General features: G+C 40.5%; 1 protein-coding gene across 4 annotated transcripts in view; it reads right to left on the bottom strand.

Annotated features, from left to right (window-relative positions):
* Positions 1 to 3,792: 3,792 nt before the first annotated feature.
* ipo9 (importin 9) overlaps positions 3,793 to 15,567 on the bottom strand; it is a 51,479-nt gene continuing 39,704 nt past the window's right edge. For all 4 annotated transcript variants that reach the window (XM_026935242.3, XM_026935241.3, XM_026935244.3 and 1 more), the window contains exons 18-24: positions 9,796 to 10,071; positions 9,270 to 9,436; positions 9,041 to 9,174; positions 8,840 to 8,959; positions 6,794 to 6,907; positions 4,625 to 4,701; positions 3,793 to 4,547 (exon numbers count right to left, since the gene is read on the bottom strand). In XM_026935242.3, the coding sequence (XP_026791043.3) occupies positions 4,437 to 4,547; positions 4,625 to 4,701; positions 6,794 to 6,907; positions 8,840 to 8,959; positions 9,041 to 9,174; positions 9,270 to 9,436; positions 9,796 to 10,071 (999 nt within the window). In that variant the 3' untranslated portion in view covers positions 3,793 to 4,436. The remainder of the gene's footprint in view (positions 4,548 to 4,624; positions 4,702 to 6,793; positions 6,908 to 8,839; positions 8,960 to 9,040; positions 9,175 to 9,269; positions 9,437 to 9,795; positions 10,072 to 15,567) is intronic.

Genomic DNA, 15,567 nt, shown 5'->3' with positions numbered 1-15,567 from the left:
TTATTGTAATGCCTTGCTGTCTAGATGTTCCTGTAGATGCATAAACAAACTCCGGTTAGTCCAAAATAGAGCAACGAGTCCTTACTAGAACCAAAAGATATGACCACATCACCCCTATCTTATCCACACTGCACTGGCTCCCAATCAAATTTCATATTGATTATAAAATACTACTATTGACCTATAAAGCACTGAATGGTCTCATACTACAGTACCTGAGCAAACTTTTGGTCTTTTATGATCTGCCACAGCTACTTCGATCAAAAGGTGCAGGCTATTTGTTGGTACCTCGAATAGTGAAGGCTACAGCAGGGGGTATAGCTTTCTCGCCCTCATGTCTGTGTTACCTTCTGTCTCTCCCCTTTAGTTATGAAAAGTTAACAAATTGAAATTACAGGCTGATCCAACTTGCATGAATTTCATCATGGCAACTCATAATGTAAGCTAGTAGTGTGTATGGCCCCCACGTGCCTGTATGCACTTCCGACAATCTCTGGGCATGCTCCTGATGAGATGGCGGATGGTGTCCTGGGGATCTCCTTCCAGACCTGGATCAGGGCATCAGTGAGCTCCTGGACAGTCTGTGGTGCTACTTCGCGGCTTCGGATGGTCCGATACATAATGTCCCCGAGGTACTCAATTGGATTCAGGTCTGGGGAACGTGAGGGCCAGTCAATGGCATCAATGCCTTCATCATCCAGAAACTGCCTACACAATCTGGCCACATGAGGCCGGGCACTGTCATGCACCAGGAGGAACCCAGGGCCCACTGCACCAGTGGAATGGTCTTACAATAGCTCTGAGGATTTGGTCTTACAATAGCTCTGAGGATTTCATCCCAGTACCTAACTGCACTAAGGGTACTGTTGGCTAGTACGTGGAGGTCTGTGCGACCCTCCAACAATATTCATCCCCAGACCATCACTGACCCACTGCCAAACCGGTCATGCTGGATGATGCAGCATAACGTTCCTCACGGCATCTCCAGACTCGTTCACGTCTGTCACATATGCTCAGGGTGAACCTGTTCTCATCCGTGAAGAGAATGGGGCGCCAATGGCGGACCATCCAATTCTGGTGTTCTCTGGCGAATGCCAGTGCTGGGCTGTGAGCACAGGTCCCACCAGAGGACATCGAGCCCTCATGCCACCCTCATGGAGTCTGTTTCTGACAGTTTGGTCAGAAACATGCACACCAGTAGCCTGCTGGAAGTCATTTTGTAGGGCTGTGGCAGTGCTGCTCCTATTCCTCCTCGCACAAAGGAGCAGGTACCAGTCCTGCTGCTGGGTTATTGCCCTTCTACGGCCCTGTCCAGCTCTCCTTGTGTAACGGCCCTTCTCACACTATCTCCTCCTTGCTCTTGAAACTGTGCTGGGAGGCCCTCCAAACTCCTTGGACAGCACGTATGGATGGTGCCATCCTGGAGGAGCTGGACTACCTGTGCAACCTGATTGGCTTGCAGGTACTGCCTCATGCTACAAGTAGTAACAAGAACCCTAACAAAACTACAGACAAACCAGTCAGGAAGGATAAGGAGAGAGCAATTGTCTGTGGCCACCACCTGCAAAACCATTACCTTTTTTTGGGGGTTGTCTTGCTGTTTCCTCTCCAGTGCACCTGTTGTCACTTTCATTTGCACCAAAGCAGGTGAAACTGATTCACTGCTTCCTAACAGGACAGATTGATATCCCTGAAGTTTAACTGACTTGGTGTTATACTGTAATGATTAAGTGTTCCCGTATTTTTTTGAGCAGTATATTACGGGACAAAAACTTACCTAACAATCTCTCCCTCTCTCTCTGTCGAGCTACACATGCTATTACTGAGAAACCAGTGATCCTGACCACTTCATCTCTCCGGACCTGCCTGATCCATCCTGATGCCCTACTTCTGGTTGGAGTTCTCACCGGCTGAGATTGCTTGTTGCTGCTGGGGGTGGCCCCACATGGATGGCCTGAAGATCATTGGGATTGCTGGGGATGGTGCCACTTGGGGGCTGTGGAGATGGCTTGGGGATCTCATATGAGGAGTTGTACTGCGATTGCTGTGGTTGCTTTGGGGCTGCGGTTGCTGTGGGCAGTTTTGCACTCAGGTCTCCATCAGTGGACAGTGGATAGGTTCAACAAACCGGACTTCATGTGAAAACTGTAATGAATTTACTGGTTGCACAATTGCACTATTTGTCCATGTAGTACACGGTTATAGGAGGGATTTATTTATAATTGCACTGTTAATCTATCATCACCCTGATATGGGTTCCCTTTTGAGTCTGGTTCCTCTCAAGGTTTCTTCCTCATATCATCTCAGTGATTTTTTTTCCTTGCCACCATCGTCTCTGGCTTGCTCATTAGGGATAAATTCACATATTTACAAATTATTTTTATTTTATTTAATCTGAATGTATTTATTTCTCTAAAGCTGCCTTGTGACAATGTCCATTGTTAAAAGTGCTATACAAATAAAATTTAATTGAATTAAAATTACGAAAATTGTGTCATTGTCCAAATACTCACAGACCTGACTGTATATACTGTGTGTGTTTATGGAGGAAATACTTCCTCCAGGTCTGGAAGTATATGGACAATGACAGAGTTTTTGTGATTTTGCCTTTATACACCACAATGGATTTGAAATAAAACAATCAAGATGTGATCGAAGTGTAGACTTTCAGCTTTAAGAGGTTCCACAAAAATATGGCATTTACCATTTAGGAATTATAGCCATTTTCAACAAAGTACCTCTATTTTTAGGGGCTCAAAGATATTTGGACATAATTGTAAATATAACCATAATTTTAATACTTGGATGAAAATCCTTTGCAGTCAATGACTGCCTGAAGTCTGGAGCCCATTTTCTAAAAACTCAAATTCTGAGTTTCCTCCCTGGAGATACTTTGCCAGGCCTTCACTGCAGCCACCTTCATTTGCTGCTTGTTAATGGGTCTTTCTGCCTTCAGTCTTGTCTTCAGTAAGTGAAAAGCATGCTCTATTGGGTTGAGATCAGGTGACTGACTTGGCCATTGAAGAATATTCCATTTCTTTGCCTTCAAAAAGTCTTGAGTTGCTTTCGCAGTATGTTTAGGGTCATTATCCACCTGCACTGTGAAGCGGCGTCCTATCAGTTTTGTAGCATTTGGCTGAATGTGAGCAGAGAGTATAGCTCTATACACCTCAGAATTCACCATACTACTCCTGTCAGCAGTCACATCATCAATAAACACCAGTGAGCCCATTCCATTGGCAGCCATACATGCCCATGCCATAACACTGCCTCCAAGGAAAGGATTCTGCGATCATCCACTTTAGTTGTCTTCCATGGTCTTCCAGGCCTTTCGATGTTGTTGAGCTCACCAGTGCTTTCTTTCTTTTTAAGAATGTACCCAACTGTTGATTTGGCCACACACAAGGTTTTGGACTTCATGTTGGTAGCTCCAGTCCAATTGTCTAAATACCTTGGAGTCCCTGAAAATGGAAGTACTTTGCTTAAAATGGCTGTAATTCCTAAATGGTAAATGCCATATTTTTGTGAAACCTCTTACAATAAAGCTGAAAGTCTATACTTTGATCACATCTTGATTGGTTTATTTCAAATCCATTGTGGTGGTGTATAAAGGCAAAATCACAAAAACTCTGTCATTGTCCAAATATTTCCAGACCTGACTGTGTGTGTGTGTGTGTGATTATATGTGTATATATATATATATACACATACATACACACACACAGACACATACATACATACACACACACACACACACACACACACACACACCCCAGTATAAAGCACTGCTGGTAGTTGGAAAATTCATAGGTTTATTTTTAAACATATTCCCAGATTTCAATGGGGTGCAAGGAGAGGCTATTTATTACCATGGCACGTGGAATCTTTCACACCCACCACATTCCACAGCCATAAAGATGAGGATCATGATATCTGTGCATTACAAAACACATGAATTTTTCCCAACATTCCCCATATCAGGTTCATCTGTTGTTCATCAAAATCTATGCCTTCCTTTACAGAAAGATTTGTAAATCTCCATGAATTGATATGAGAGAGAACAGATGACAGTATACTTTTTAACCATTCTTGACATTAGTCCCTTTGCAAACAAATTAACTGATACCCTTCAAATCCTTGTGCCTTGTTAACTGTATCATTTTGTGCATTAACAGTATTATGTTCTTTAGCATGGGTTGCGTCCTGGGTGATCCTCAGTGCATTTCTTCTGCATCTCCTTAGGTATATGAGTAGACAGGAGACGTCAATATGTGCATTGTCTTTGAGGAAAAAAATACAAAGCCCTCAACTGGTTTTAGGGTTCACAAGTGCAGGTTAAAAAAAACTTTCCAATGGCACTCCAGTCAAGTTTGCAAACATACAAGTGAGTGGTAAACAAGGGCACAGTTTTTAAAGTTGATGAGTAGAGGTGCAGTTTAAATTCCAATGGACTGCAGAACCTTTCTCTCAGAGTCATTTAGATGGCCAAAAAACATGTTGTAACATGGCTGCTGGGCAAACTGAGACAGGAAATCTGTAAGATAGGCCTGGGGAAGAGAAAAAAGCCATTTATACAAGTTAAGCCACAGCTTCATTCAGTACAGAGACATAGTGAGCAAGTTACCTGCAGGTCTATTTGATATATAGGATCTTTTAAAGCATCTGGGTCATCTTCATCATCATCCTCATAAAAATCATCATCTGAAAAGATAAAAAAGTACATTACATGGATGCACAGAAAATGAATAAATTCTTCATTAGTGCAAAACAGATCCATGGTGATATTTATCAAACTGACAATATGATAAGAATAACAATTTTAAGACCCTGCAAGAGTTCTAGAGGACCCAGACATTCATCTTGGTTCTCATTTATTACATGTACAAATAACCTGGAAAATATGAAGAAAATGATAAAATAATAATAATAATAATGGTTTAAGGAATGGTCTCAGCACGAGTGTATTTTCAGGTTTTCTCAGCCAAAAACCTGCCCAAACTGCCTCCCGGACCACAGTTGTTTGGATGGGCCTCCTGTCAGTCGTTTTTTGGACACGCTTTGGATGAATGACAGTGAAATGTATGAAAACTGAGATAACCATGGAGCTTTGCTAACTATGCAAACAGCATTATGTTCAAGTGAGGTCTCTCTAAAACTCATTACAAACTAAAAACAGGGCAGTCTAGGCACCCTATCATACTCATAAACCAGTATGAGTCATATTTTGGAGGTATAACTTGGTTTTCAAGCAGCTTAATGGTAGATTGGGCAAAGGCTAAATGCTAATATGCTAACATCAGCCAGCCAGTACACTGGAGACATGGGGCTCCAGTGCTCACCGCTGCACCAAACACTCAGCATAAGTGAAATGTAATGGTTATTAATCACCAAATGCAATAAATCAATGCCTTCCAACAGCCAGGTAAGGCAATTTTTTGGATGAACTACCTTCATAGAAATGTATATAATGATAGCTAACCACCAGTAAGCTATGCTAACAATGCTAACAGCAATATATTCAGTTGAAAAATCGCTGAGAACTCATTATAAGGAAGTGGTAGGGCAGTAGTGGTACTCTTAACCATCATCGCTATGAGTGAAACCTAGCTTGTTTCTGGTACCATCATTTGGCTTTCAAGCAGCTGAATGGCTGAGTGGGCAAACGCGACATGCTAACATCAGCTAGCCGGCATACTGGAGAGATGGGCTCCAAAGGTTGCCACCTGGTCTTTTTCCTGTCTTCAACTGTCCAGTTTCAGTGACAGGAGTGGAACCTGATGTGGTCTTCTGCTGTTGTAGCCAACCAACCTCAAAGTTTGACATGTTGTGCATTCTGAGATGCTTTTCTGCTCACCAGGTTGTAAAGAGTGCTTATTTGAGTTACTATAGACTTCTTGTCAGCTCAAACCTGTCTGGTCATCCTCCTCTGATCTCTCTCATTAAGAAGGTGTTCCAGCATGCGGACCGTCCAGTCACTTGACTTTGTTTTTTTTTGTTTTTTTGCACCATTCTGTGTAAACTCTAGAGACCATTGTGTGTGAAATTCCCAGGAGATCAGCAGTTTATGAAATACTCAAACCAGCCCATCTGGCACCAACAACCAAGTCATGGGTAAAGACACAGAGATCACACTTTTTCTTCATTCTGATGTTTGATGTGAACATTAACTGAAGCTCTTGACATGTATCTGCATGATTTTTTACATTGTGCTGCTGCCACATTATTGGCTGATTAGATAACTGCATGAATGAGCAGGTGTTCCTAATAAAGTGGATGGTGAGTGTTTAAACTTTAAATGTAGCACTTCAAATTTAAAATGAAGCACTTCAGAGTTAAACTCTTTCACACAAAATCACTTACACTGTAAGTACATACAATATATATACAACATATAAATAATAATATATAATGCATAAAGTTTTAATATAATAAAATCAATCCTAACAAAAACACTATACATGTAAACATGTCCAGTTCCAAAAAACTAATTTCTTTCACAAGTCTTCAGTCTACAGTTCAACAGAAGTCACACGTCAGTCAACATGCAACTCAAGTCCAAGTCTCTAACTATGGTCCCAATGTTTGGTTGACACCATTCAAAAGTTACTGTATAAAAGAAACATTACACACAATTATTCAAATATTCCACTCATACAATTGGAGAAACTGCTTACTTTTCCTCTAATCAAAAGAACATTTTTTAAATAGCCATTTCATTCAAAAACACATGTGGCAAAATTATTCACCACCTCTAGTTTAAATATATTAACATATTATATAAGTTTAGGCTCACCATATTTGTTAGAGGATATCAGGTCAGAAAGAAGTTGCCCTTCTAATTCACCTTCTTCATTATCCTCCTCCTCCTCCTCCTCTTCCTCCTGATCTTCCCACATTCCTCCTGAATCTGAAACAGAGACATTTACTGTTCTTGAGCAGAATTACTTTTTAAAGTTACAATGCATATGATTTCTTTGTTTTAAAATGTTTATTGAATCAGGGAAGAAAAAATATTTTTTAAATTTTATAACATGATGCTCCTGAGCTGTGAGCCATCCTGACAATCCTGTAAAAGTAATTGAGTCAGTGCTGTACCAGGGGAATTTTGTGTGCATACGTCTGCTACACTATAAAAAGGAAAAAATAGATGGCATTTATTTGTTCTCTAATTTGGTGGAAAGCTAATGCATGATAGTCAACTGATGCATCTTTGTTGTGGAGACTGCATTGTTACCTAATTGATCTAGAGAACTCATGATAGCTGGCAGTGACTAATGGGAGGTGTTAAGTTTCTCCATGTTTTTGTAATTTAAAACTCTGGTATAGGGAAAGAGAGAGTGATTGCTCACCTGATCTGTATATTTTTTATTTCTCAATGTCTGTGATAACACTTTCTGGTTTGTGCCAAACATAAGATAACTTAGACAGTGAACGCAGATCATGAATTTAAAGGAAAAACGCTAGTGGGCTAATTGCATCAACCTCAGAGATATGCTGAACCTCAAGGAAAGCCACTACAGTCATTTAGCCCATAGCTTGGCTCAGAGCAAAACAGTGTTAGATTACAGCAGAGAAACCATTTTGCTTCAAACATAGCTTATATTTTAGTTAACTAGCTAATATTAGGTATTATATTTTTTTGATATAGCAAACAGTTAGAGCTCTTGTTAAGAGGCTCAGTAACTCAGGAACAGTGGTAGTAATACTGATTTGCACAATACAAAAGTTATTTTAATTCTCATAACATTTCAGTAATACCAAGCATCTGTGAGACACACATTCTTGGGCTGAGCCCCAAACTGCATACTTAATAGTATGCCACTACACCATTTAGGGTTCCAGACTAACTTTTTCAAGAACCGTCCTGAAACTTTGTGTCAGCTGTCCCAAACTGAAAATACCCAAATACTACATTTCTTTTGTTTACAATACTGTTTGATTTATTTCTCGGTTTAATTTCGTGTTCTGCTTTACGCATTTCATGTAATTAGGAATAATAAGCACAAGCCTTAGTAAGAATATCACCATTATACAGACAACAATATGTATTATCTGAAAATTTATTTTCAGAACGCCCATTGCATTTATACTCAAAAAAAGGGAGTGGAGAGATAAAGAACACACTGTTGCTGCTGTGTACATCACATTTTACATGTGGCTAGTCCAACATAGCTTAACCACATTGGGATTTGATCAGGGAATAGTTGATACTAGAGTAGTTCGCTTTAAAAAGGTTCACCATTAATAGTGAATTTTTTTAACATCTCACTCCATCATTTTTCTTTTTGATTGCTGGCAAATTGTTAGCTTTGGGTATTTAAAAAAATTGCAGCATCGCTGATAGCAACTGAGTGGCACACCTTACCGTTGCCATGGGAAACGGTGACATTTGATTCTCAAGAACTGACTGTCATGGCGATCCTCCCACCATAGCTTAGAAGTAGCCACTTTTTTTTGTTGGGGGAAAAAAAAAAAAAGGCCCACCTTCCGTAACGCAATCATTCACTTGTTACTTTATATATTTTACAGGCATTTAGTGCAAACGCATACAACATTATTGTCCCGAAAGCATCCCAAAACAGATATTACATCATTCATTTTTTTCACCCTATTTTTACCATCCCCGGGTTGACAGGAGTACTAGTCTGGAGCCTTGAGACCACTGTTGTCATTACTATTTAGTTATACTAATCTTACACAGCCATAAGATTAATGTGGGACAGCACAATGTCCATGTTTCGAAATGTTCTTCTGCAAGAAGCTTGCAGTAGATGGTAAAATTCCAAAATCTTACATCCTGGAGCTTTAAATATATTTTTTTAAAAAGTTAAATGATTACCTTGACTCCAGTCTGCAGGGTTTGCTCGATGTGAGTTCGCCTCCACTACAGATGAGAGCTCATTGACAATAAGTTTAAAAATCTTCACTAGCAAGGGAATGTTAGTCCACCGCTCTGGGTCTGAAATGTGTTACACAGAGAATTATGAGACTCCCAATTTCTAATTAAAACCACATTTTTAACAAAAATATGCATACTTACTTTTAGCAGATTTAGATCGAGTGCGAATGCCTTCATCAGGATTAAAGATTTCCTCCCCTTTGACTATTATATCTTGCAGGCGCTTGTCATTGGAGTTAATGCCATGCTGAAGGAGTTTGCACAAAGCTATAGCACTACAAGTAGAAAATAATATGGTCACAGAACGTTGAATCAGTCTCGAATTTATGCTCCTTGTATATGACTGACAGGGAAAGTAGCAAGCCCAAACCTGACTTTGCCTTCGTACTGCCCATAGAAAAGATGCTGGCGGCTCATCCATTCCATCATGACAAACTCTAGAGCAGGTTTTCCTGTCGGCCCTGGCAGACTGGACAGAAACTCCAATAGAGGCTCTAGTTGTGAATGGACCAGGTGGGCAAACACCATGATCAGAGACTGCAGAGGGAAGATGATTAAACAGACCAACTCAGTCTTACTTAATCTAAGTAAAAAAGCTGTGTCTGCTGAGTGAACAGGTTTGGATATTTTCTTTAATCAAACATTTGTTCATAGTGACTAGGGTTTTGTGAGCTCCTCTGGAGCAAACTAAATCTGTCCTAGATATACTGAATATTGAACTGTATATCTCAGTGGTTCTAAATGATAAAAATATTTATATTTACAGATTTTTAAATATTTTTTTTTCTATATTTATGTCATTTGTTGTGTGATTGTGAAGGTAACTAAAATTACCCAAAGTTAAAAATACCACAATCATTAGAGATTTTGGGTATAAGCATTTCATTTGCACTTACCTGCATGACGCTGAGAGTCTCAGCTTGCTGCATTTTACTAAGGATGGCACGCAACATTTGGTCCAATTGCTCCCCCAGCTGTGTGCCAGCACGAGCAATCAATGTAGAAACCAGGCGACCAACGAAGGTGGCAGTGAACTCAGACGTGCGTGGGTCCAGAAGCTGACTGACGACCTGCATGACATACCACAAGCCGCTGTGGCCCTGCTCATCCTGCCACTGACCCACCTGCTCCAGAGCCACTGAGACATAAGCCCGCAAACACTCACCACCATTCTGGAAGAGTGAATGGAAATGTCAGGAGTAGGCTTCGTAAAATATACAGTTAGGTCTGGAAGTATTTGGACAATGACAGAGTTTTTTGTGATTTTGCCTTTATACACCACCACAATGGATTTGAAATAAAACTGTCAAGATGTGATCGAAGTGTAGACTTTCAGGTTTATTTTAAGAGGTTCCACAAAAATATGGCATTTACCATTTAGGAATTACAGCCATTTTAAGCAAAGTACTTCCATTTTCAGGGGCTCAAAGGTATTTGGACAATTGACTGACAAGAAGTTAATTGACCAGGTGCAGTCCATTCCCTCGTTACTTCAAGACAAATGAAGCAGATAAAAGTTCTGGAGTTGGTATCAGGTATTGAATTGGCATTTGGCAGCTGTTCAACTTGAACTACCAATATTAAGTCCAAGGAGATCTCAATGCAAGTGAAAGAGGCCATCATTAGGCTGAAAAAACAACATAAATCTATAAGAGAGATAGCAAAAAACTTAGTTAGGTACATTCTTAAAAAGAAAGAAAGCACTGGTGAGCTCAACAACATCGAAAGGCCTGGAAGACCATGGAAGACAACTAAAGTGGATGATCGCAGAATCCTTTCCTTGGTGAAGAAAAACCCCTTCACAACATCAGCAGAAGTCAAGAATACTCTGGAGAAGTTAGGCATATCATTGTCAAAATCTACAATCAAGAGACACCTTCATGAATGTAAATACAGAGGGTTTACAACAAGGTGCAAAAAATGGTAACATTCAAGAACAGGAAAGCCAGATTAGACTTTGCCAGAAAACATCTAAAAAAGCCTACCATGTTCTGGAATAAGATTCTTTGGACTGCTGAAACCAAGATTAACTTGTACCAGAATGATGGGAAGAGAAAAGTATGGCAAAAGAAAAGAACAGCTCATGATCCAAAGTATACCACATCTTGTGTCAAACATGCTGGAGGAAGTGTTATGGCATGGGCATGCCATATGGTATGCCATATGGTATGGCTGCCAAAGGAACGGGCTCACTGGTGTTTATTGATGATATGACTGCTGACAGAAGTAGCAAGATGAATTCTAAGGTGTATAGGGCTATACTCTCTGCTCACATTCAGCCAAATGCTACAAACTGATAGGACACCACTTCACAGTGCAGGTGGATCATGACCCTAAACATAATGCGAAAGCAACTCAAGACTTTTTGAAGGCAAAGAAATGGAATATTCTTCAATGGCCAAGTCAGTCGCCTGATCTCAACCTAATAGAGCATGCGTTTCACTTACTGAAGACAAGACTGAAGGCAGAAAGACCCATTAACAAGCAGCAAATGAAGGTGGCTGCAGTGAAGCCCTGGCAAAGCATCTCCAGGGAGGAAACTCAGAATTTGAGTTTTTAGAACATGGGCCCCAGACTTCAGGCAGTCATTGACTGCAAAGGATTTTCATCCAAGTATTAAAATTATGGTTATATTTACAATTATGTCACTTTGTCCAAATACCTTTGAGCCCCTGAAAATGGCTGTAATTCCTAAATGGTAAATGCCATATTTTTGTGGAACTTCTAAAAATAAAGCTGACAGGCTACACTTCGATCACATCTTGATTTTTTTATTTCAAATCCATTTTGGTGGTGTATAAAGTCAAAATCACAAAAACTCTGTCATTGTCCAAATGCTTCCGGACCTAACTGTAAATCTTTTCTCCTACTTTCAGACCTTTCATGAAAGATACTCATTTTTTCCATACTACGTCATGCAAATTTAAGAATAGCGCCTTTCTTCACAGATGATGTTACCACCATGTTGCACAAAATGCACAGCATGAAGCATTCATTTCTAGGATTAAACTCTGGCTGGGTGAGAAGAAATGTATACAGACAAGCCTAAATGAGTGAAAACACTTCTTACCCAGTTATGTTAATGATGATCAGCCACTATTGGTCCTTGACAACCAGGGATTCAGATACAGACAAGAAACATACTTTACTTATTACTTATTTTATGAATTGAAACAAAACCTTTTCTCCACCTTAGAGAAGTTCTTCTCCACCTTACTCAATCCAAGGTAACTAATTGGAAGAAATGCATAGTAAGAACTTCATTGTAGTGTACCTGCTTGTTTTACTGTGCATTTGACAATAAACTCTTAAATTGAATGTGGCTAGCTAATGCACTTTGTTTAAAATAGACTAGTTAACATTAGATGAATGGGCCTTATAGCCTAAGTGCATGAACATGCATGTGCATGCTCAATAACATGCCATGATGCCGATTTTTGCTCAATACTAAGTAGGGCTGGGGTTCTCAAACATTGTATAGCCAGGGATAATTTTAATTGTAAATACCACTTCAGTTAAAATTTCATGAACATTATACCCATACCCTAATGTGTTTGATGACCATCCCACTCCTCTTCTGCTATAACAGCCTCCACTCTTTTAGGAAGTCTTTCCACTAGATTTTGGAACTTGGCTAAGGGAATTTTTTTTCCATTTTGTCTTCCTTTAATGTGTCCCTTCCTTAAGTTCTGTAGTGGATTTATAAGATGTGGCACTCATTTTGAACTGGACTGGTCAGGACAATACAATCAGGAATGTGGGTTAGAGAGACCATGTGAATTAAATCTGGTCATTTGCATTTACTTTTAACCAGAATATTCTTTAGGGCATGACTGGTATCATTGCATCCTTATTTCATGGTGAATAATGTGGTGATTTCAACAAGAACATAAGCATTCAGGAAACCGCATGTACAGAATATAATCTTATATTCCACCATGTGTGACAAACATGCATAACAAAGCCAACTGTTATGACCAAAAAGGTCAACAGATAGTCCTTATCACACCTTCTTGAATTCCTCTCCAGGACAGGGTGTCTTGTTCACAGCCCAATTAAAACCCTGGGGTGATTTGGCCAGGTGGCTCACATCATACTCAAACTGATGGATTAGTGGAGGGCTTTAAATAAAATGCTTAAGAACATGATTCCTATGTTTGTGATGGCCAAAATTCCGATAAATGGTTGGAAGCCCTATTATGTGCAGTCTGGGAGGTGACCCAGGCCTCCACGGGGTTTCCCTATTTGAGTTACTACACTGGCGGATGCCCCTGGGTGTGTAGAACATGATTAAAGAAAACTGGGACAACGGCCCAAACCCCAATTTAAAAACAAACAAACAAACAAAAAAAAAAAAACACTTATTAATCAGTCATGGAGAAATTAAAGTGATACAGTGGCATGATACTAAGAATATTAAGAAAATTAATATAAATAAATAAATATAAATGACAGTTGCATTGTCAAAGTATACAGATTGACAGATAACAGTGTTATAATTACATACTTGATATAAATGTAGAGTACAAAATGAAATGTAGCAGCATGACCAGAACATGTGATAAAACATAGAGGATTGTATATCAGAGGATTGTACATGTGCAAAAATATGTAGGACAAAGTAAGACACAGCGGCATATCTGTATATTGAAAGACTGTTATATCAGCTTCAGTGCAAACAAAATAGCTAGGGCAATACATCAGGTTATTGCCCATATGTGCAAAGCACAAAACCAGTGACTGTGCAGTCCTAATACTGAATGAATGCAGTTACAGTGGCTGGATAGATGAGCAGAGACTAGGTGTCACAACATGCTGAGGGCAGAGGTTATAAAACCACAGGCATTAAGGACCTGCAGAACCGTTCTTTCCCACACTGTGGGTGGATCAGCCGATTGCTGAGCTGCCAAGTTGCACCTCCCCCCTCTAGAGAGCCCAGTGATTTTAACTGTGGGTGCTTCCAGCTTACTGAATTCTATAGTGAATCAGTCTCCATTAAACCAGGAAATAAACAACTGAATCAAAGATTTCTTATTTCAATCACTAGATCACTGGATTTAGAATGAATATTTCGAGATCGGAATCCAGGTTTACTGTGAATGCTCTTTCAATGGGCTTGTTTCCTACTTTAGTTCAACATGATTTTGGATACTCTTGGGACATCCCAACACCATAATTGTTTAATGAGCCAATTAATCTGACAAATGACAGAGACTGGGGCCATTCAGTTTTTTTTGCATTTCACTGCTAAATTCTTGCCTTTTCATGTCATGCAAACCCAAGATGGCGCCGCTAAGGAAGGCTGCCTATGTTAGTGCTCGCAACCCACACTGCAACTTTTGTGTATTTTACCTGATTTTTTGCACTATTATTGAGCTAACCCACAGACACATAAGACCGACAAACTTTAATCAACATTGGAATAGACCTTACTCACCACTATAATTCCCATTTTCATCCTGACCCCAACTGGCCTCTGGAGATCACTCTGAGCCAGGTAAACAATGGACTTTTCTCTTGAGAGAGCAGCGACGACGAGGAGAAAAAAGAGCCGGGGTAAGGAACTGGGTACTAGCCAGGGCATACTCCACACCAATGCCCAGCTTACAGTTAGCTAATGTCCAGTACATCAACAACGAACTGGATGACCTTAGAGCCCGGATACAATTCCAGCGAAACTTCAGGGACTGCAACGCTCTCTGCCTCACAGAGACATGGCCATCCATTCCGGACCATGCTGTACAGCTGCCTGGGTTCTCCCTTCACCGCATGGACAGGACAGAGAACTCGGGAAAAATCCGGGGTGGTGGTGTGTGTGTTATGATAAACGACAAATGGTGCAGCTTATGGTCTGACCAATCACAAGCCATGCTACAAGACGAGCTGCAGGATGCAGACTGGGAGATGTTCCGGTGCAGCTCTGATGACGTCAGGGAGTTTACAGCAGCAGTGCTCGGGTATACAGAGTTTCTGATAGGAGAGACTATTCCCACGCACTCTGTAAAGGTTTTTCCCAATCAGAAGCCATGGGTAGACCGATCCGTGCGGAAGGCTCTGAACGCACACACAGCTGCCTACAATGCAGGGCTGCAGACTGGCCACATGGATGAATACAAAGCAGCTTCCTACAACCTGAGGAAAACAGTGAGGGAAGCCAAAAGGAAATACAGAGAAAAGATCGAGACCCAGTTTGAGCAGGCAGATTCCAGGCATCTGTGGCAGAGCCTGCAAACTGTTACAGACTACAAACCCAAGCTTTAATAATGCCAGTGCCTCCCTAGCCAACAAACTGAACATCTACTCACGGTTCGAGGTTACCAGCACAGACCAGGAAAACTATGAACCATCAGGTCTAGCTGAAGAAGAGGAGAGACTGGTCATTTCAGAAATGGATGTGAGGAAGGTGCTACACAAAGTTAACACCAGGAAAGCATGCGGTCTGGACAACATCCCTGGACGTATGCTAAAAGTCTGTGCTAACCAACTAGCACCAGTCTTTACCACCATTTTTAACCTCTCCCTCAGCCAGAGTGTTGTCCCCACTTGTTTCAAGTCCTCCACCATCATTCCTGTCCCCAAAACTGCCCACCCTGCCTCCCTGAATGATTACCATCCTGTAGCACTCACTTCTATAGTGATGAAGTGCTTTGAAAAGCTGGTTAGAAACC

The sequence above is a fragment of the Pangasianodon hypophthalmus genome, chromosome 20 (genome assembly GCF_027358585.1).
Source record: "Pangasianodon hypophthalmus isolate fPanHyp1 chromosome 20, fPanHyp1.pri, whole genome shotgun sequence".
NCBI classification, from domain to species: domain Eukaryota; kingdom Metazoa; phylum Chordata; class Actinopteri; order Siluriformes; family Pangasiidae; genus Pangasianodon; species Pangasianodon hypophthalmus.
The sequence above is the reverse complement of the archived record's forward strand: the minus strand, read 5'-3'. Positions and strand labels throughout refer to the sequence as shown.